At 38.3% G+C, this 21,791-nt stretch overlaps 3 protein-coding genes and 1 long non-coding RNA gene across 18 annotated transcripts in view; 3 read left to right on the forward strand and 1 right to left on the reverse strand.

Annotated features, from left to right (window-relative positions):
• The window catches only part of LOC18110949 (putative disease resistance protein RGA3), a 40,820-nt gene extending 29,206 nt beyond the window's left edge, over positions 1 to 11,614 (forward strand). Inside the window, exons 1-5 of one of the 4 annotated variants that reach the window (XM_052449249.1) lie at positions 5,495 to 9,135; positions 9,323 to 9,847; positions 9,946 to 10,187; positions 10,684 to 10,778; positions 11,151 to 11,614. In XM_052449249.1, coding sequence (XP_052305209.1) covers positions 5,609 to 9,124 — 3,516 coding nt within the window. In that variant the 5' untranslated portion in view covers positions 5,495 to 5,608 and the 3' untranslated portion in view covers positions 9,125 to 9,135; positions 9,323 to 9,847; positions 9,946 to 10,187; positions 10,684 to 10,778; positions 11,151 to 11,614. Of the gene's footprint in view, positions 1 to 5,494; positions 9,136 to 9,322; positions 9,848 to 9,945; positions 10,188 to 10,683; positions 10,779 to 11,150 lie in introns of those variants that run through there. The other 3 variants (XM_052449251.1, XM_052449252.1, XM_052449248.1) reach the window with 3 other exon arrangements.
• Positions 1 to 21,791, forward strand: part of LOC112325466 (probable disease resistance protein At4g27220) — a 210,283-nt gene that overhangs the window by 171,978 nt on the left and 16,514 nt on the right. For 3 of the 11 annotated variants that reach the window (XM_052449237.1, XM_052449236.1, XM_052449238.1), the window contains one exon: positions 20,284 to 21,678. The exons of 5 other annotated variants lie outside the window; for them this stretch is intronic. In XM_052449237.1, the coding sequence (XP_052305197.1) occupies positions 20,284 to 21,678 (1,395 nt within the window). Of the gene's footprint in view, positions 1 to 17,314; positions 17,578 to 17,895; positions 17,994 to 18,367; positions 20,144 to 20,283; positions 21,679 to 21,791 lie in introns of those variants that run through there. 3 more of the 11 variants (XM_052449247.1, XM_052449239.1, XM_052449241.1) reach the window with 3 other exon arrangements.
• The window catches only part of LOC127904738 (uncharacterized), a 131,325-nt gene that overhangs the window by 93,653 nt on the left and 15,881 nt on the right, over positions 1 to 21,791 (reverse strand). The window lies entirely within an intron of this gene.
• Positions 1 to 21,791, forward strand: part of LOC18110956 (putative disease resistance protein At4g10780) — a 77,120-nt gene that overhangs the window by 18,597 nt on the left and 36,732 nt on the right.

Genomic DNA, 21,791 nt, shown 5'->3' on the forward strand with positions numbered 1-21,791 from the left:
GTTATGTTTGATTTCTGCAATCTGCTCTATCCTGTGTTGTAAATGCTCTTCTGCTGCTTGATTTTTGGTTGAACCGGGGATGTAATCTGTGAGGCTTGGGGGCGGGTAGCCGTAGGTTGCTTCAAATGGGGTAGTTTTGAGGGATGAGTGGTAGCTGGTATTGTAACAGTATTCAGCCATTGTTAGCCAATTGGACCAACCCTTCGGGCTATCACCTACATAGCATCTCAAATACCCTTCCAATGTTTTGTTGGTTGCCTCTGTCTGCCCGTCGGTTTGGGGGTGGTATGTTGTTGACATCAGCAGCTTGACCCCTTGAATTTGGAATAATTCTCCCCAAAACTTGCTAGTGAAGGTAGGATCCCGGTCGGATACTATGTTGTTTGGGAGCCCATGAAGCTTTACCACATTCTGTGAAAACAGGTTGGCGATTTTTGTCGCGCTGTAGGGGTGGGATAAGGGGATAAAATGGGCATATTTGGTAAGCCTATCCACAACTACCATAATTACTGAGTATTAATTAGATTTTGGTAGCCCCTCTATAAAATCCATAGATATGGATGACCATGGTCTGGTGGGTATAGGTAAGGGCTGTAGGAGCCCGGAGGGTTTTGTGTTCTCTCCTTTTGCTCTTTGACAGACTTCACAGTGTTTTATATAGGTTTGTATCTCTGATTTCATCCCTACCCAAAAGAAGTCTCTCCTTGCCCTTTTTAGTGTTCTCTCAAACCCTGTGTGCCCTGAGGTTGGACTGTCATGAATATAATTCAGTATATCATTTTTTATAGGGTTGGATTTACTTATGTAGACTCTGTGTTTGTAGTATAGTATCCCTCCCCTAAGATGATATTTCAAGGAACCTATGGTCTCTTGGTCTAGTTGTTGCATGATAGTTTGAATTTCTGGATCAGTTTTATAACTATCTTTCAATTGATCAGCCCAGTTAACAATTGGGGTAGAGATAGCCCATAGTGTACCTTTTTCTGTAGTGTCCTCCTGTCTAGAGAGTGCATCCGCTACTAGGTTTTCCTTTCCTGCTCGAAATTCAACCACAAAGTCATATCCAATTAGTTTGGATAACCATTTCTGCTGTGTGGGTGTCTCGACCCGCTGCTCCAATAAATACTTGAGGCTCTGTTGATCTGTTTTAATCTTAAAGGCTTGGCCCAATAAGTAAGGCCTCCACTTCTAAACAGCAGTAACTAGTGCCAAGAATTCTTTTTCATAAGTGGATAGTGATAGTTCCCTCCCCTTTAAACTTTTGCTGAAATAAGAAATGGGTCGGCCCCCTTGCATTAGCACAGCTCCGAGTCCTATACCTGAGGCATCACACTCTACTATAAAACTTTGGTTGAAATCTGGTAGTGCTAGGACAGGGGGGGTTGATACAACCTTTTTTAATTGTTCAAAGGCTTGGTCCGCTTCTGAATCCCATTTAAAAGCCCCTTTTTTCAGCAGTCTAGTCAATGGACCTGCAATCTCCCCATAACCTTTGATGAATCTGCGGTAGTAGCATGTTAACCCTAAAAACCCCCTTAGTGATTTGAGTGTGTTTGGTTTCGGCCACTTGATCATTGACTCTACCTTGCTGGGATCAGCATGCACTCCCTGACCTGATACGATATGCCCCAAATACTCAATTTCACTGCTTGCAAATTTACATTTGGACTGTTTGGCAAATAGCTTATGTCGGACTAGAGTCTCAAATACCATCCTCAGATGTCTCTCATGCTCTTCCACATTATGGCTGTAGACTAGAATGTCGTCGAAGAAAACCAGCACAAATTTTCTGGGATAGGGTCGAAAAATATCATTCATCAAACCTTGAAAAGTGGAAGGGGCATTTGTGAGGCCGAAAGGCATCACCAGAAATTCATAGTGCCCTTCATGAGTCCTAAAAGCTGTTTTTGGGACATCTTCTTCCTTCATTCTGATCTGGTGGAAGCCTGATCGGAGGTCTAGCTTGGAAAAAACTTGAGAGCCATGTAGTTCATCTAATAGTTCTTCCACAATTGGTATGGGAAACTTGTTTTTCACAGTTTCCTTGTTGAGGGCACGATAGTCCACACACATTCTCCATGACCCATCAGCCTTCCTAACTAGTAGGACTGGCGATGAAAAGGGGCTTTGGCTGGGTCTTATGGTACCCATTACCAACAACTCCTTAATGAGTTTTTCTATCTCAGACTTTTGGTAGTAGGGGTACTTGTAAGGACGTACACTTATTAGGGAGGTACCTTCTTTCAACACTATAGAGTGATCATGTGATCTGCTAGGTGGGATTCCTTTCGGCTCTTGAAAGACTTCCATGAATTCTAGCAACAGATTCTCAATCTGTTCTGGAATTTTATTCTGGACTGATCCCAGCTCCCAAATTTCCAAAATCAGTCCTTCTTCGACTCTTCTCAATTCTTGTAAAAAGGTTGGGCTGCAGTCTACTTCTGATTTCTCCACTCCCATTCCACAAATCGAGACCCTCTTCCCCTCCTTTTGGAATTCCATTTTTAAGGCTGAAAAGTCTCAAAGAATGGGCCCTAAACTTTTGATCCACTGGATTCCTAACACCATATCGCATCCTCCCAGCTGTATGACATAAGCCCGAGTGATAAACTGGTCTCCTTGAATCATCAGTTTGATATCTGAGCAGCTTCCCTCACTCCATAGCTTGGAACCATTTGCAATGTTCACCCCGATAGGCTTGTGTTTTAAAATCTTTATCCCTACTCTTCTTGCTACCCTTGGATGTATGAAATTATGTGTACTTCCTGTGTCAATTAGGGCCACGAAATTATGGCCACTTAGCGTAACTAACACCCTCATGGTTTTAGGATTGGGACTTCCAATGATTGCATGAAGGGATATGCTGATTCCCTCCTTGCCTTCTTCCTGAGGGTCTCCTAGATCAATCAGGTCTTCAGGAACAAAATTTTTATCCTTCATCTCCTCCTCTAATTCCTCTATCAAGAATAACTTGGGTCCTCCACACCTATGGCCAGGTCCCCACTTACTGTCACATTTAAAGCAAAGCCCCTTGTCTCTTTTTTCCTTCATCTGTGCAGGGGTGAGTCTCTGTACCAGAACTGGTTTATTTTCAGCCCTGGGCTGAGTTGGTGTTGGGTTTCGGCCTTGAAATCCTATAGCACTAGGTCTCCATGATTTCCTCATGATTGTCAGATTTTCCTCCTACATCCTTGCTAATCCATAAGCAGCCACTAAATTCTGGGGGTTTAACATCCGTACTCCCATTCTTATCTCCTCCTTTAATCCACCTAGGAAGCAGCTGAGCCTGTGAGAGTTAGACAGCCCTTTGACCCGGTTCGAAAGCATCTCAAATTGGGTTTTGTAGAGCTCTATTGTTGATGTCTGTTTGATACTTATGAGGGCCTCCATGGGGTCATCATAAGATGAGGTTCCAAAACGAATTTGGAGGGCCTTAACGAAGGCCTCCCAACTTGTGAGAATTCCGGTTTCTTCTAGTTCCTGATACCATGTTATGGCCTCTCCTTCCATGTGAAAACTGGCTATAAACAATCTGTGTTGAGCTGGAGTGTTGTGAAAGTTAAAGAATTGATTGGCCTTGTATACCCAACCAATAGGATCATCTCTATTGAACCGGGGAAACTCCAATCTGATTGACTTGAGCTGAACCTGTTGAAATCCTTCCTGTGGTACCACTTCATGCCTTGTATTTCCATTGACTGACCTGGTGGGAGAATTAGGAGTGGAGCCCATGGGCCTTTTTCATTGGGCCTTAGCCATCTGATCCATCCTGGTAGACATGTTTCTTAATTGCTGAACTATGTCTTCCAATATTTGCTGCTGATTCTGCTGGTTTTGTTGTTGCGCCTCCTGTTGTTGTTTCATTCCTGATACTGTTTCTATCAATTGTGAAACTCTTGTTCCTTCAGCCATCCGAGAATCGTGGCTTTGATACCACTTGTAATGGACTTGGTAAGTAAGGGAAAAGTACTGGAATTTTTATTTTAGCTTTTCTTGGACCTGAGCCTTACAGGTTTAACAAAAAGAAAATTGGGGAAATTTGAATTAACAACTGAAACGAAATAATTTAAAGGACTTGAATTGAAAGAACAATGCAAAGTTTGATAAACCCTAATCTAGATTTCTAGGCAGCTTCGAGGTAGCCCGGGCCTCCTTGGGTGAATGAGATTTGCTTCAAAGCAATTTCCTGCCTATCTGATGCCCCTTCCTCCCTTTTTTATTATAATTCTCGGTTAGTTGAGAATTAAGGATAATAGATAGATTTGACAGCTGTTTTATTTATCTGTGTTGTATTTGGACTTCTTTTCTTCTCCCAAACGGTGCCGTTTGCTTTTGAACTTACTCCTTGCCAGCTGTCAGCCGCATGAGCCTCTTCATCTCAGCCCTCCACGTGAGTATCTTTTGTTCAATCCTGACCATACACATGCTTACCTTATCTCTTTGCTGCAGGTAAGTCTTCTCCAACACGCCTCCTTCATTTCTTCCCCGGCTTCACTTGGTCTTGCTCCTTTAGGCGCTGCCGGACTGTTACATAATACTACACTACCAAGCAAGTGAAAATAAGACATAATCATCTAGGTGGTAGCCTAGTAGTAAGAGTTTTGGACCAGAGGTTTGCTCCCTTTGTGGTCATAGGTTCGAGCCCTGTGGTTGCTCATATGATGGCCACTGAAATCTTACATGGTCGTTAACTTCAGGACCCGTAGGATTAGTCGAGATACACGCAAGTTGACTCGGACACCCACGTTAAACTAAAAAATAAAAAAAACACTTTTCAACACTTCAAAAGCATCAAATATCAGGTGTGCTATAGAGCATATATCATTGTGTACAATACCATATAATTGCATACAATACCATATAATTGCATACAAGGTGTGTTACATGAAATAGAAGAACAGGTAATTGAAAGACCCTTGTTCACTATTTATTAACAAATGATCCTATAATATTTTGCAAATATTAATTAGTAACCAAATAAATAAAAATATAAAAAACTTAATTACAAAAAATATTTGGTTGAGAAGGAAAAACCTTTTAAAAACTCTTCGAAAAATTAAAAAAACTTTTTTAAAAAATTAAATTTAGGATAAATAATTTTTTATTAGTTTGAAAGATTTTAAGAGAAGTATTTTCAATTATAAATTTATCCAAAATGTAAAAAAAATAAAAAATGCTTATGTGGAATTTTCTTAGCCTTGGCATGACAAATTCACAGTAATGGTTCGTGAAAGATGCCGCCAACCACCATCGATAAAGGGTTTTCATGTGATTTTATTTAATGTTATATTATTTTGATATTTTGATTTTAAAAATAAAAATATATTTTTAATATATTTATTTTAATTTCAAACATCCTGAAGATGTGTCATTTTCTTAGCCTTGCCATGGCAAATTTGACAGTAGTGGTTCGTGAAAGATGCTGCCAGGGCCAACTGCAATCAACCAATTAATAAATGTGAGGGAGGGACCCTCCGTTTTAAAGCTGAATGTATCTGATCACCATTCCAAAACACGCTTCATTTTCTCTTTAATATTTCACAGCACACTTCTCTCTTTCCCGTGCTCAATATTTCTTCTTTGATTTCCCCAACAAAAACAAGACAATATGGCAGCAGAGCTTCTTCTTACGTTTGCCGTGGAGGAGTCTTTGAGAAGGATGATTTCCATAGCTGCTGAAGGGATCGGACTTGCTTGGGGATTGAATGGACAGCTGCAAAAGCTCGTAGATTCTTTGACCATGATTCAAGCTGTGTTGCGAGATGCAGCAACAAGGCCAGCGGCAGAAGATGGTGTGAAGCGTTGGCTGGATAAGCTTCAAGATGCAGCTCATGATGCTGAAGATGTTCTAGACGAGTTTGATTATGAACAGAAGGGAAAGGTATGTGATTTTGTTTCACTCCACAATCCTATTGTATTCCGTTGGAAAATGGGTCATAAAGTCAAGAGGATCCATGGAGCCTTAGATGAAATCCTGAAACTGGGCGGTGATCTTGGATTGGCAAATCGCCCTGAAGTTAGGCGAGATCCACCCCGGCAGACAGATTCCTTCCTTGACAGCTCAGCTGACACCTCAGCAGTTGTAGTAGGAAGGGAGGATGATGTCTCTAAAGTTGTGGAATGGCTGACCGAATCCCAACATGTCCTTTCGGTTGTTCCTATAGTGGGGATGGCTGGCCTCGGAAAGACTACTATAGCAAAGAATGTTTATAAAGAGGTCAAGGAAAGAAAGCTTTTTGATGAAACAATATGGGTTTGTGTTTCTAATCATTTTGATGAAGTGAAGATTTTACGAGAAATGTTGCAAACGATAGATAAAACTACGGGGGCGTTGGAGAATATTGATGCAATTCTTCAAAACCTCAAGAAACAGCTGGAAAATAAAACATTTCTTCTTGTTCTCGATGATGTGTGGAATCGTAATCGTAATAAATGGAATGGTTTGAAGGATGGGTTGTTAAAAATTAAAAGCAAAAATGGGAATGCTGTTGTTGTTACAACCCGCATTAAGGAAGTAGCAAGCATGATGGAGACTTCTCCTGGGATTCAGCTCGAGCCAGAAAAACTATCAGATGATGAATGTTGGTCCATTATCAAGCAAAAAGTGAGTGGGGGTGGAGGAGCACCATTAGCTGCAGACTCGGAATCTATTGGAAAAGAGATTGCAAAGAAATGTGGGGGGCTTCCATTGCTTGCTAATGTTTTGGGAGGAACACTGCGGCAAAAGGAGACAAAGGAGTGGGAGTCAATTCTAAGCAATAGATTTTGGCATTCCACCGATGGAAATGAAGCTTTGGATATATTGAGATTCAGTTTTGATCACCTGTCATCTCCATCACTGAAAAAATGTTTTGCATACTGTTCCATTTTTCCTGAAGATTTTGAAATTGAAAGGGAAGAGCTAATTCAACTTTGGATGGGTGAAGGTTTTCTTGGGCCATCAAATCAGAGGATGGAAGACATGGGCAACAAGTATTTCAATGACTTGCTTGCAAACTCCCTTTTTCAAGATGTTGAAAGGAATGAGTATGGGATGGTAACAAGTTGCAAGATGCATGATCTTGTGCATGATCTTGCATTACAGGTCTCAAAAGCAGAAACGTTAAATCCAGAGCCGGGTTCGGCTGTTGATGGTGCATCTCATATTCTTCATCTCAATCTCATTTCTTGTGGGGATGTTGAGTCAACATTTCAAGCGCTTGATGCTAGAAAGTTGCGTACTGTTTTCTCAATGGTTGATGTATTGAATCAGTCTAGGAAATTCAAAAGCTTGAGAACTCTCAAATTGCAACGGTCTAATATCACAGAATTACCAGATTCAATTTGCAAGCTGAGACATTTGAGATATCTTGATGTCTCACATACCAATATCAAAGCATTACCAGAATCCATCACCAATCTCTACCTTTTGGAAACATTAAGACTCACTGATTGTTTCTGGCTACAAAAGCTTCCCAAGAAAATGAGAAATTTAGTTAGCTTGAGACACCTTCATTTTAATGATAAAAACCTAGTGCCGGCTGATGTGAGCTTCTTAACACGTCTACAAACGTTGCCAATCTTTGTTGTGGGTCCAGATCATAAAATTGAAGAGCTGAGATGTTTGAATGAGCTAAGAGGAGAATTGGAGATATGGTGTCTTGAGCGAGTGAGAGACAGAGAAGATGCCGAGAAGGCAAAACTGCGTGAAAAAAGAATGAACAAATTGGTGTTTAAATGGAGTGATGAAGGTAACAGCAGTGTTAACATCGAGGATGTGCTGGATGCTCTACAGCCTCACCCAGACATAAGAAGCTTAACAATTGAGGGTTACTGGGGTGAAAAGTTCCCATCATGGATGTCTATGTTGCAGCTCAATAATTTGATGGTGCTGAGATTGAAAGATTGCAGCAACTGCAGACAACTCCCAATACTCGGATGTTTTTCTCGCCTTGAGATTCTAGAGATGAGTGGAATGCCTAATGTGAAATGTATAGGCAATGAGCTCTATAGTAGTAGTGGCAGCACAGAAGTACTGTTTCCAGCACTAAAAGAACTCAGCCTGTTGGGTATGGATGGTCTTGAAGAATGGATGGTACCGTGTGGAGAAGGTGATCAAGTATTTCCTTGTCTTGAAAAGTTGAGCATTGAGTGGTGTGGCAAGTTGAGAAGCATTCCGATATGTGGTCTTTCATCTCTTGTAGAATTTGAAATTGCAGGATGTGAGGAACTGAGATATTTGTCTGGTGAATTTCATGGCTTCACGTCTCTTCAGTTGTTGAGCATAGAGGGTTGTCCAAAGCTGACATCAATTCCAAGCGTACAACACTGCACAACTCTGGTGAAATTGGATATAGATGGCTGCCTTGAGTTGATCTCAATTCCTGGTGATTTTCAAGAATTGAAATATTCTTTGAAGATATTGTCGATGTATAATTTGAAATTGGAAGCTCTTCCGAGCGGACTACAATGTTGCGCATCTCTAGAGGAATTGTACATATGGGATTGCAGGGAGCTTATCCATATCAGTGATTTACAAGAATTGTCTTCGCTTCGAAGATTAGAGATTAGAGGTTGTGATAAGATCAGCAGTATTGAATGGCATGGTTTACGACAATTACCTTCTCTTGTTTATTTAGAAATCAGTGGGTGTTGGAGTTTGAGTCATTTCCCAGACGTTGATTGCTTAGGCGGCCTCACCCAACTGAAGGAATTGGCCATTGGTGGTTTCTCAGAGGAGCTGGAGGCTTTTCCTGCAGGAGTTTTAAACTCATTCCAACACCTCAACTTGTGTGGATCCCTTGAAAGACTGGAGATATGTGGATGGGATAAACTGAAGAGCGTACCGCATCAACTCCAACACCTCACTGCCCTTGAGAGATTGGAAATATGTGATTTCAGGGGAGAGGGATTTGAGGAAGCTTTGCCAGATTGGTTGGCCAACCTTTCTTCTCTTCGATATCTTGGGATTGATAATTGTAAGAATCTTAAGTATCTGCCAAGCTCAACAGCCATTCAACGCCTCTCCAAACTGAAGGGATTGCGGATTTTGGGGGGATGTCCACATCTCTCAGAAAATTGTAGAAAGGAGAACGGCTCTGAGTGGCCCAAGATTTCTCATATCCCAACAATCGATATAGTATAGAGGGTACAAGTGTAAGTTGAGATTTTAGCTAAATTCTTGAAAATATAATAATAATTGGTTCCACTAATTTAATAATCGCATTCATTGAATATACTTACTGTACAGGTAAGTTGGGATTTTAATTTTTTATGAATAAAATAGTTTAATCAAACATTTTTATGAGTATTCTCTTTGACATCCAAAATTGTGGTCTGACAGAGCTTAGAGGCCTAGATCTGCAAACAGGACTTTTCACACTAAGACATATGAAAGCTACTACCAGGAACTTCGATGCGGAAAACAAAGTCGACAAAGTCGGCAAGGGTGATTTCAGTCCTGTAACTGCATGTTTAATGGTTCTGTCCTAACTACATTCTATAAGTTAGCCGTAGAAAATAGCTATGGAAATAGGTCATATGTTCCCCATAAACCTTTTGGATTCTTTCTAGTTTTAGATGTAGTAAGGCAAATAAAGAAAGCAGTGCAAACTATTAATTGCTAGCCATAAGTTTGAGGTGGGAACTTTTAATTATTGAACACAGCGTTCACTATCAGATGGAACTGTGTGATTGCAGTGATGCTGCTTTCCTCAAAGTCTAAGCAAGGAAACCGTGAAATTGTGAATGAGATAGGAATGATATCTGCACTGCAACATCCAAATCTTGTAAAGTTGTGTTGAAGGAAACCAATTGATGCTTGGGTACGAGTACATGCAGAACAATTGCCTGTCCCGTGCTCTATTTGGTGAGTTAATTTCTTCCTTCCATCAGAAGCATTTTGGAAAAAAGGTATTTTGTTTGGCTTTAAAAAAGTGAATGTCTTTTATCTTCTATAATTTACAGGGAAGGGTGTAAAGTTCTGATTGAAACTGGACTGGCCTATCAGGCAGAAAAATTGCCTGGGAGTAGCTAGAGGTTTGGATTACCTCCATGAAGAGTCAATAATAAAAATTGGGCATGGGGATATCAAAACAAGCAATGTGTTTCTTGATAAGGAACTCAATGCCAAAATTTCTGATTTTGGTTTGGCAAAGCTAAATGAAGATGGACAGTACCCACATCGGCACTCGGATTGCTGGAACCATGTAAGTTCTTCAATGAGAACATTTATATGTTTTTTAAACCAGGGCTGAAGATGACTATATTTTCAAGAATGAATCTTGGTATGTGATTTTGTGTCAACTGTCTTGCAGTCATATCTCCATTCTCCAATAGATGCCCCCCCAAAATGCATATCTTGTAAAATGTACCTTTTCCATGATCCTTGAAGTGGCAGGTCCAAAGCTTTGAACCTGCAACTTCTTAGTTGCAAATTTTTACCATTTTCTTTGTTTGTTTGTTTGTTTATCACCTTGTAGAATGATGGAAAAGGATCCATATAGCTGAACCCAAATAGTTTGGGATCGAGGCTTGGTTGTTGTGTTGCTGTGTATGATCATTTCACCAGACAAAAGCCCTTGCATTTACAACCCTTGATCATTTATATTATCGTAATCAAATAATGGCTGTTTGAGAATGAAAACAAGTGAAAACCATGGATTGTGTAGCGAGTTTAACCACCTTTTTTTTTTCATTTGTCAGTGGTTATATGGCTCCTGAGTATGCAATGCGTGGCTACTAAACTAACAAAGAAAATGTTTGTAGCTTCGGAGTTGTTGCTTTGGAAATTGTAAGTGGTAAGATCAACAAAAACTACAGGCCAAAGGATGAGTTTGTTTACCTTCTTGACCGAGTAATCTTATACTGTCTAGCATTCACGTTCATTCCTTGTTTGATGCTCATTGGAAAACATTTGATTGCAAAACATCACATTGTATCTGTATGTGAACTGGCCATCCTCGTGTTTCTTGTCAATTTTGCATCATTGCATGTAGTGTTTCCTCAAATATTCAAACTATCCATCCTCATAATCTGTCTAAGACAGCCGTCTCGTTTCCTAATCTTTTTTGGTTCCTGCCCAACTTGTATCTGCATTTGTTGTTATACTCATTTTACAGTATTGAATACATTATAGCATCCTTATTTGGATTTATCTGGGATTCTGCCAGGCCTATGTTTTGCAAGAGAGTGGAAGTCTTTTGGAGTTGGTAGATCCAGAATCGGGGTCAGAGTATTTTTCAGAGGAGGCTATGGTGATGCTAAATGTCGCCCTCTCATGCACCAAAGCAAATTCTTGTGAATCTTGTTGCAGCTGATAAGCCTATATGATGTAGAACAGAGTTAAAGCTGCAAAGAGAAAGGGAGTGAATGACTCTGGCAGTACCTGATGGAACATAAAATGATGCTTATGCAAAGAGAAATTGGACATATACATTTGTCAAGCAGAATGTTTGGTGCATCCATTATTGATCATGTAGAAAGCATCAAATCCTTATTCGAAAAACATGGCCAAATCAATTTTTTTTGAAGCTTAATTATTGAGGACAGACACAAATCCTGTTTCATTTCAATTAATCAGTTGTAACGGATTCGGCATAATTATTGCTAAGATATTTCTTTTCTTTCCCATCAATCCTTGAGACTTCGTATCATTTTTGCCAAGCAATGACAGAAGAACATGGTGTTGTAAAGGATTCATTAAAAACAAAATTTTTAAATTTAATAAAATAATTAAATTGTCCTTGTATATATTATTTAGTCTCTTCCTTCTTACCTTCTCTCCTTTCTTTTCTCTCTTTCTCTCTCTCCATCCCTTCTTTCCCTCTGGACATTAACAATCATTTATGGAAAACTCAACATTATTTCTCCTAATTTTGCCAAAATTTGTCGAAAGTTTGGGACTTTGAAATTAAGTTGGTGTTTTGGTGAATTGAGATTTTGATTTTTACCAAAAATATACATTTCTGAATTAGAGACTTTGAAATTCAGCAAGTGAATGGCAAAGTGATACAATTCATACAAAAACGTCAACTATTTTGTATTGTATTTCTTTCTTAACATTTGAGAATTCAATTTTTATGAAGTTATGTATATTTCAGTGACTAAATTGAAGTTTCCACCATATCTTTTATGCCCATATTTGCATCTTCTGATGAGCTAATTAACACATTAAAGAAAGAATATATAGTCCTGGAAATACTATACTGAGCATAGATTAATTAATCAACATCTGGTTTCGAAGAGATAGTATACAAGAAATCAATATCCCTGACGAATAAATCCTTGTAAGTGTGGATGTCATTTGTTATCTGGGCTTTGCCCTTTCCTAAATCAATGATTTTTGTTACTGTTAAAAAAAATAAAAATTAATGGTAGCTTGACATACTTATGGAATAGACTGAACCATATTCACCTAATCCTCAGAAAAAAATGTGTCGAATTGTCAAGAACAGCAGAATGTTCTGCCTTTTGTGATTTGTTTGAAATGACTTTTCACCTACTTGATTCTGCCACGAGATGGTTTAGCATATGTATTAGCTACTATTGTCCATGCTTCTTTTGATGTTTGTGCTTGAGCAATGAACGACATGATTGTGAGTGAAAGAGAACCAAGGATATCTGGCATTGAGAAGTAATTGATCCTGTCGGATCCACAGTGTGTGTGCTGTTCCTGGAATAGTTGTTGCTGGACAAGGATGTGATCCGTCAATGAATCCATTGAGATCATATCCTATGAAGAGAGTCTGGAATTGAAGTTTCCAGGTTTTACTGGTGTTTGGGCTGCTACATTGATGGTGATCAATGTGCATTGGAAGCTTGGAGGAAAAGAGAAGAAAGGAAAAAAAAAACGGTGAAATGAGAGAAGAATAAGATTAGAGCTCTGATACCATAACGAGTAAGATTGAGAAAAGCTTGTTTATTGTATTCATCAATCAGGTATCTATACAATAGAATAAAGCAGAATTGCCTAAACTTAAGCTAAAATAAAAAATACTTTAAAAACAACATCAACACAGAATTTACAGTAATGGTTTGTGGAAGATGCTGCCAACCAGCATCAATCAATCAGTTAGTACAGGGAGGAAGGGACCCTCATGCAACTTTCTCTGCTTAATGTTCAACGTATCTCATCATATTCCAAAACACACTTCATTTCATCTTTAAAATATTTCACAACTAATTTTGTAAAAGTTTTAATAGAAAAAAAAAAAAAAAAACAGTAGAAGAGAAGAGTTATAGAAGAAAGAAGAGTTACTCTTAGTGCTTCTTTAGACACAGTTTATTTTAAAACCAAATACCATGCCGACAGAGGCTTCTGTGGAATTTTCTTAGCCTTGGCATGACAAATTGACAGTAGTGGTTCGTGGAAGATGCAGCCAGCTACCGTCGATCAACTAGTGTTTGGATAGCTGGAAAAGAATTCACACTTGCTAGGGTGCGCTTTCTATCTCCAAGTTAGCTATGGCTTCCTGTGTATCTTCTACAAATGGTTGTGCAAAAATGTGATGCATGCAGGAATAATATTATTTGGTTTTATTTCTTAAATAAATCAAAGAATTGAAGTTAATCTCTTTTATTTTTCGTTTATAAAAAATCGATTGGACTACATCCGTACCAGAGTATTTGAGCAACCAAAACAAAAGTACTGGAACTTTGAATATTGGGAAATCTGGCATTTCTTCCATTCTAAGCAAGATAATGACTAAGGGAAAGCATCTCTCTGCAATTTCTTATTAGCAAAATTAATTTCAGTAGACCAGATTGATCGAACTTGTATCCATGCTCTCCTGACTTCTTGGAACACCTTGCTTTAATACATCGCGAGATCCAGATATTTATCACAAGCTGATGAGCCCGCTTCTTTGCCAAAAGCAGGGAGTAAAAGCATAGTCAGGGTCTGTTAAACCAACTAGCTAGAATTCATGTGTTGAAATACGAAAAACTACAAGGAAAACGAGAGATCACACAGAGACTACATCTTCCAGTATCAATTCTGTTAGATTAAATGATAACAATCCCATAACGCAATTTTCCAATAATCTCAAACTACGAAACCATAAAAAAAATGACCGGTTAAGATTTAAAGATTTCATCCTATGTGTATCTCCTTGGAGCAAGTGCAAAAGCCAAACGGATCTGCAAGTTACAGTGCGCCAGAACGTCAGAGCCCTCTCTAACAAGGAAGGAGATAGTTTTATCCATGCGAGCTGCTGACCCCAGTACTGAAGTGTGTTATTTCTGGCCAAGTGATTTTCTTTGGAGTTTCTATCTTCATTAATTCATTAGACTCGAGGATTTAAAGCAGTGCAACGTGAACTCGTTGAATAGTTAGTGTGAATAAATAAAGTGCAGCATCACTGTCATGAAGGGATGCATACATATCTCAGGAATTAACAATGGTGGAGGGATAGCTTTTAATTGCCACTGATTTCTTGACAAAACGCACCGTACTAAGCTGTCGTTAAGCCGCTACTAATGCGCACCGTTTCAATAAATTGTAATTCTCATTACTGGGAAGGCTGTCAAGTCAGCACCATCTTCTGCTCTGCCGATATATACTGGCAGTTGTAACAGAATGGGCATGCAAAAAATGAATGAGAACTGCTGTGGATTCCCTCTCTTCTCCCCGTCTTTCTCTCGCTCCCTCTCTCCCCCTCTCTGTCTTCTCAATCTTTCTGGTTCAACACATATTGGAGGATTCTTAATCGGGTTGTTACCTATAGATCCGTGATCTTATACCAGCTTTGTGATGTATGCAGGAATAATATTGGTCTTTAAATGGTTAATTTTATTTCTTAAATAAATCAAAGAATTTAAGTTCATCTCTTTTCTTTCTTGTTTAAATTATGCTCCAGGGATCATTATAATTTTTTCAAAGTTTAGGGACTAAACTGTAATTTTCATAAATTGAGAGATCAAATTGAAATTTCATCATCTTCAACCTTAAACCCAGATTTTTTCATAGATCACCTCCTTATTTACCAAAATCTCTAACTCAAATTCATCATTTAAACAGACCATAACTCAAAATAATTATTTTTATCTAAAATCTTTCAAAATCAACTAAATAACTCATTACCCAAAATAATTAACTCATAATATTCAAATCAATTCATCAATCAACTCAAAACAAAATCTTCAAAACCCTAATCTTCAACAAAACAGTAAATCAAAGCTAAAAAAACACATTTATACACATCAAAATATAAATATTATATTTTAAACTTATTTTCTTTATCTCTCTTCTCTTTTATTTATCTTTCCCTCTTTCCTCTTCTTCTTCTTCTTTCCCTTTTCTTTTCTCTTGCCGGTTCTCCCTCTCAAATTTCAAATCCCTCTTTCTTTTTTCCTTCTATTCATACTTACTAAGGTTTTATTCAATTACCACATTAATGCTCCTTATTCATTTATATATACTTTTAAACCAATTCAAAGGCTTTGTTGCCTTTTTTTCTATTCCTTTTTTTTTTCAAAACATTACACACTGGAACTTTGAATATTGGGAAATCTGGCATTTCTTCCATTCCAAGCAAGCTAATGGCTAAAGGAAAGCATCTTTCTGCAATTTCTATTTCGATTGAACACCATAATCTCTTGGTAGCAGGATTGATGAAAAAATAAAGCATCTGTATCCATGCTCTCCTGATTACTTGGAACACCTTGCTTAAGACATCAGGAGATCATCTGTAATAATTGCATATTGGACAAAGAGAGCACAAGGGATTTGCCCTATTACACAAGAAATAATTATCTAGTCCTCCTTCATGTTAATCAATTAATTGCCTGTGCTCTCCTTCACGAGATCAGCTGTTACTGACAGACTAAATGTAAGTTAGCAGTACTGACTAAATAAAACAACAAAAAGGAAAAGGATGAAAGACAGCTTGCTTACCTTTAAGAGATGGTTCCTTTTTTGTGCTGATATTCCCCAAGTAGCATATGTTTATCCATGCTAGCAGCTAGGGGTCTGCATTTTCAGTTCTGCTTTTGGGTAAAATCAATAAAAAAACCTGAAATAATTTTTTTTTAAGTTTTTAAATCGAACTGAAAACCAGTTCGAGTCGATCATGTTAGGTTTAGTTAACAAGTTTAAACTTATTTGTCTTATTTTTATTTTCATAACTTTATGTTTATTTTATGAGAAATCTTAGCTTTTCAATCAGATAAACCAGCTAGGATAATATTTAAAAATCCAACTAAATATTCAAGTGACCAGACCATGTTCACTTGTTGTCCTCAAAAAAATGTTTTTTACTAGTTTGACATAACAATCTAAGGTTACATGAGAAATAAAAAGAAAAAAAAGATTAAAAGCAAAAGTAAAAGTAAAGAGAGGGATCTCTTTCGTCTCATCCCGTCAGTAAACATTACTTTCTTCTGGCCTGAAGTCCCCTCGTTGAGTGCCGCTTTGAATCTGAAGGAAGGCAGTGGTAGATACTTCCTGTACCGAGTGCGTGCCTTTGATGGAAGAATTAAAAAAATTAAAATCAAAAGTGAAGAAAAGTGTGAATTTGATAGGAGAACAGAGGAGCATGGAGCAGCAGGAGCTAACAATTCCTAACAATTTTGGGATGTGAATATAGAGGAAAATCAGAGAAAATAGAGATGCAGAGAGTAAAAGGAGTGCGGCTGATTGTCTTCAGAGAATACTATTTTAGATTTAGGGTTGAAAAAAACTTATTTATACTTATTTTTTTAAGTGTTAAGTAATAGTCTAGTTGAACCGATTTGGTTAAATCAATTTTAAATTTTAAAAACCTAAACTGAAGGAAATTTTTTATGATTTTTTAATAATTTTTTTCTTTAATTTCAGTGTTATTCCATTTTAATCAGTTATTCCAATTTTTTTTTTAATCAGTTATTCCATTTTTTCCTCATCCCTACTAGCAGCTGACCCGAGTAGCACTGTTATTTCTGGCCAAGTGATTTTCTTTGGAGTTTCGATCTTCATTAATTGTTCTCATGAATCTGGTTTTTTTTTATTAAAAAGTACATAACACCTTTGTTTTAGCATCTAACAGTAGACTCGAAGGATTTGAAGCAGTGTAATTATGTGAACACGTTGAATAGTTAGTGCGAATAAATAAAGCAATAGATTCATGAAAGTGACATTGGTGGTTTCCAGGAGGCAGTGAGACTAGTCTTTGCATACAGGACAAAGAAAGCACTTGGCATTTACAATTATTGACTAAAAATAAGCTTGCTGTTTACCTGTGGTAGGTGGAGTTGTAGCTTCCTGCCAATTTCTATTGACTTCTCCAAAGAAAAAAACATAAAGTTGCTTGCAAATTGCAGTGACTTTTTTAATAGGTAGTCTTCCACTGAGAGAGAGATCTCTCAGTATACCATTGATTTCCTAATTTCCCTCACCAAATTTCTTAAACCTTTCTCATGATCTGTACTTCCTTTTTCTGATTGAATCGAATCATCACGTATTCTGTTCTTGATCTGTATACCATTGATTTCCTGATTTCCGTCACCAAATTTCTTAAACCTTTCTCATGATCTTTGCTTCCCTTTTCCTAATTTCCCTTTTCTGACTTGTGCCAATCATATCGTATAGTGTTCTTGATCTGTATCTTTCTTGCTTGAAAGGTAAATCCTACTTTCTTTTCTCGTTTTCTACCACTAATTTTGTTTCAAATAAGATTTTCCCATTTGGTTGTAGAATAAATAAGTAGGATTGTATATTGATCAGGTAGAACTTAATTATATGTGTTGCTTAATCTATCTTAGAACTCAAAACTCATATTATAGCTTTGTTCTTACATGTTCATATTGCCACCAACTTCAACTACTTGTCTTAAAAACAGGTGCTCTCAAGGTTTCTTTTGTCTGTTGAGTGCCTCTTGTCAGCTTGATAGGTTACTAGTTTGCCTACTCTTTCTCATATTCTTGTGCTTGCATTTTCAGCTCAGCTTTCCCAGAGTTTCAACGTTGGGGTGCGTCCACACGTTTCCTCACTCAGCAATTAGCTTCAGATTCTTTTGTTAAAATTCTTTTGAATCCAGGTAAAGTATTTATATGTCACGACCCGAATCTTTTGACAAGTAACTATTGTTTGAATCTTTTTAAGTAAAACACAAGTTGTACAAATTTGCCTTATGGAGTTCATCAATAGTTTCCAAATATAAATGAATCTTTTGAATCTTTTATTGAGAAACTTTGGATTTTGTATCATCAATAGTTTCCAAATATAAATAAATTGATCTTTCTTAGTTTTTATAAATAAATTGCCTTATGGAGTTCATACCAAATTCTTTTTTTTTTCTTTTTATATTCTTTGCTGTTTTTAACTTATTATTTTAGTTTCAACCTTTCCTTTTCTGATCGATGTAACTTACATTAATTTTATTCAATATTTTGACTCTGTTTTTATATATAGGGCAAAATGGTTCAATCAAATGACCCATTTTGGCACCATGTTGAGGAGATGAAGTGTATGTATTGTGGGCATCAATTTGCTAAGGATACTTCCATTTCAAGGATCAAATGGCATTTATCAGGAGAGAAAGGGCATGGTGTTGCAATTTGTGACAAAGTGACTGAAGACGTTCAAGAAGCAGCTTTTCAAGCTATGCATGGTGGCAACAAGAGACATAAAAGCATAGCAAGTTCAAGCAATGTTAATGATAATGCCATTTCAACCACTCCACAAGAACAAAACAATAATGAAGTCGACAATTTGGCAGGAGATGCAGGAAGGACACAAGCACCAGATACAATGGGTCAAGCGCTTGAAAGACGTTTGGAAGAGTTCGATAGATGGTTAATGGAGGATGATATCGATAATGGGACTGGAGGAGTAGTGCAGCCTGGTGCAGGAGCTAGCTCTTCTGGAGGGCTTACATGCAACACAAATGAGACTCCAGGAGACGCAGTACCAACGACAAAGCTGGTGGGTCAAGCATTCGAAGACCATAAGAAGACTATCTGGTCTTGGTTGATGCACGATGAAGTTTCAACTATTGGCATCTATGGGATGGGCGGAGTGGGAAAGACGACATTGGTGACACACATTTATAATCAGCTTCTAGAAAGACCAGGCACTTTCTGCCATGTTTACTGGATTACTGTTTCACAAGATACTAACATTAATAAATTGCAAAACAGTATCGCCAAACGGATTGGTTTAGATCTTTCTAATGAAGATGAGGAGCTGTATAGAGCTTCCAAATTGTCAAAAGAATTAACGAAGAAACAGAAATGGGTTTTGATTTTAGACGATTTGTGGAAGGCTATTGAGCTACACAAGGTGGGAGTCCCTATCCAAGCTGTTAAGGGATGCAAGCTGATCGTTACAACACGATTAGAAAATGTTTGTCAGCCGATGGGTAAACAACACACAATCAAAGTGGAGCCTATTTCGAAGGAAGAAGCTTGGGCTTTGTTTATTGAGAGACTTGGACACGACACAGCACTTTCTCCGGAAGTGGAACAAATTGCAAAATCTGTGGCAAGGGAATGTGCTGGCTTGCCGCTAGGAGTTATAACCATGGCTGCAACCATGAGGGGAGTGGTTGACGTACGTGAGTGGAGGAATGCGTTGGAGGAATTGAGAGAATCAAAAGTTAGAAAAGATGATATGGAGCCTGACGTATTCTACATATTGAGATTTAGTTATAACCATCTAAGTGATTCAGAACTGCAACAAAGTTTCTTGTACTGTGCATTATTCCCGGAGGACTTCAAGATCCGTAGAGAGGATTTGATAGCTTATTTGATTGATGAGGGAGTGATAAAAGGGCTAAAGAGTAGGGAGGCAGAATTTAACAAAGGCCACTCGATCCTTAATAAACTTGAAAGAGTCTGCCTATTGGAAAGTGCTGAGGAAGGGTATGTCAAGATGAGAGTCTGCCTATTGGAAAGTGCTGAGGAAGGGTATGTCAAGATGCATGACTTGATTAGGGACATGGCCATCCAAATACTGCAAGAGAACTCTCAAGGCATGGTCAAAGCAGGTGCACAGTTAAGAGAATTGCCGGGAGAAGAGGAGTGGACAGAGCATCTTATGAGAGTTTCACTGATGCATAACCAGATTAAAGAAATTCCTTCCAGCCATTCACCAAGGTGTCCCAGTCTTTCAACTCTATTGTTACGTGGAAATTCAGAGTTGCAATTTATAGCAGATTCATTTTTTGAGCAGTTGCGTGGACTCAAGGTTCTTGATCTGTCTTATACAGATATCACAAAACTGCCTGATTCTGTCTCTGAATTGGTGAGTCTCACTGCATTATTGCTCATAGAATGCAGGAAGATAAGGCATGTACCGTCATTAGAAAAGCTCAGGGCACTGAAGAGGTTAGATCTCTCTGGTACTCGGGCACTTGAAAAGATTCCTCAAGGCATGGAATGTCTATGCAACCTGAGGCATCTTAGAATGAATGGATGTGGTGAAAAGGAGTTTCCTAGTGGGTTGTTACCTAAGCTCTCTCACCTGCAAGTCTTTGTATTGGAGGAGTGGATTCCTCCTGGTACCAAAGATAATAGAAGAGGACAACCTGCTCCGTTAACTGTTAAAGGAAAGGAAGTGGGTTGTTTGAGGAAGTTGGAAAGTTTGGTATGCCATTTTGAAGGTTACTCAGACTACGTGGAGTTTATCAAATCTCGGGATGAAACCAAATCACTAACCACATACCAAATTCTTGTAGGACCACTGGATAAGTATCGTTATGGTTATGGTTATGATTATGATAATGATGGTTGCAGAAGGAAAACAATTGTTTGGGGTAACTTGAGTATCGACAGAGATGGAGGTTTTCAGGTCATGTTTCCAAAGGACATTCAACAATTGACTATTGATAATAATGATGATGCAACAAGTTTATGCGATTTTTTATCTCTAATAAAGAATGCAACTGAACTGGAGGCTATCAAGATTTTTAGTTGCAATAGCATGAAGAGCTTGGTTTCATCTTCTTGGTTCCGCTGTACTCCGCTACCATCTCTATCTTACAACGGTATATTTTCTGGTCTTAAACAGTTTAATTGTTCTGGTTGTAAGAGCATGAAGAAGTTGTTCCCTCTTGTCTTGCTGCCAAGCCTCGTAAACCTGGAAAAGATTACAGTTAAAGGTTGTGAGAAAATGGAGGAGATAATAGATGAAACAAGACCAGATGAAGAGGGGGTTATGGGTGAAGAAACCAGCAGCAGCAATATCGAATTCAAACTCCCAAAGTTAAGATATCTGAAATTGGAGGGATTACCAGAACTGAAAAGGATTTGTAGTGCAAAACTGATTTGCGATTCTATCGGAGTAATTGACGTAAGAAATTGCGAGAAGATGGAGGAGATAATAAGTGGAACAAGATCAGATGAAGAAGGGGTTATGGGTGAAGAAAGCAGCAGCAGTAGCATCACCGATCTCAAACTCACAAAATTAAGTTCTCTATCATTTATTGAATTACCAGAACTGGAAAGCATTTGTAGTGCAAAACTGATTTGCGATTCTCTCAAAGAGATTGCAGTTTATAATTGTAAGAAGCTGAAAAGGATGCCAATTTGTCTTCCGTTGCTTGAAAATGGCCAGCCATCTCCTCCCCCTTCTCTTGAAGTAATCTATGCAACGCCAAAAGAATGGTGGGAGTCAGTAGTGGATTGTGAGAAGCTGAGGAGGTTGCCAATTTGTCTTCCGTTGCTTGAAAATGGCCAGCCATCTCCTCCCCCTTCTCTTAAATACATCAGGGTAGATTCAGAAGAATGGTGGGAGTCAGTAGTGGAGTGGGAGCATCCTAACGCTAAGGATGTCCTTCGTCCCTTTGTACAGTAGTCAGTAGTCAGATTTTGAATGAGTGACAACAGTACTGCCC

Source organism: Populus trichocarpa, chromosome 18, assembly GCF_000002775.5.
Source record: "Populus trichocarpa isolate Nisqually-1 chromosome 18, P.trichocarpa_v4.1, whole genome shotgun sequence".
Lineage (NCBI taxonomy): Eukaryota > Viridiplantae > Streptophyta > Magnoliopsida > Malpighiales > Salicaceae > Populus > Populus trichocarpa.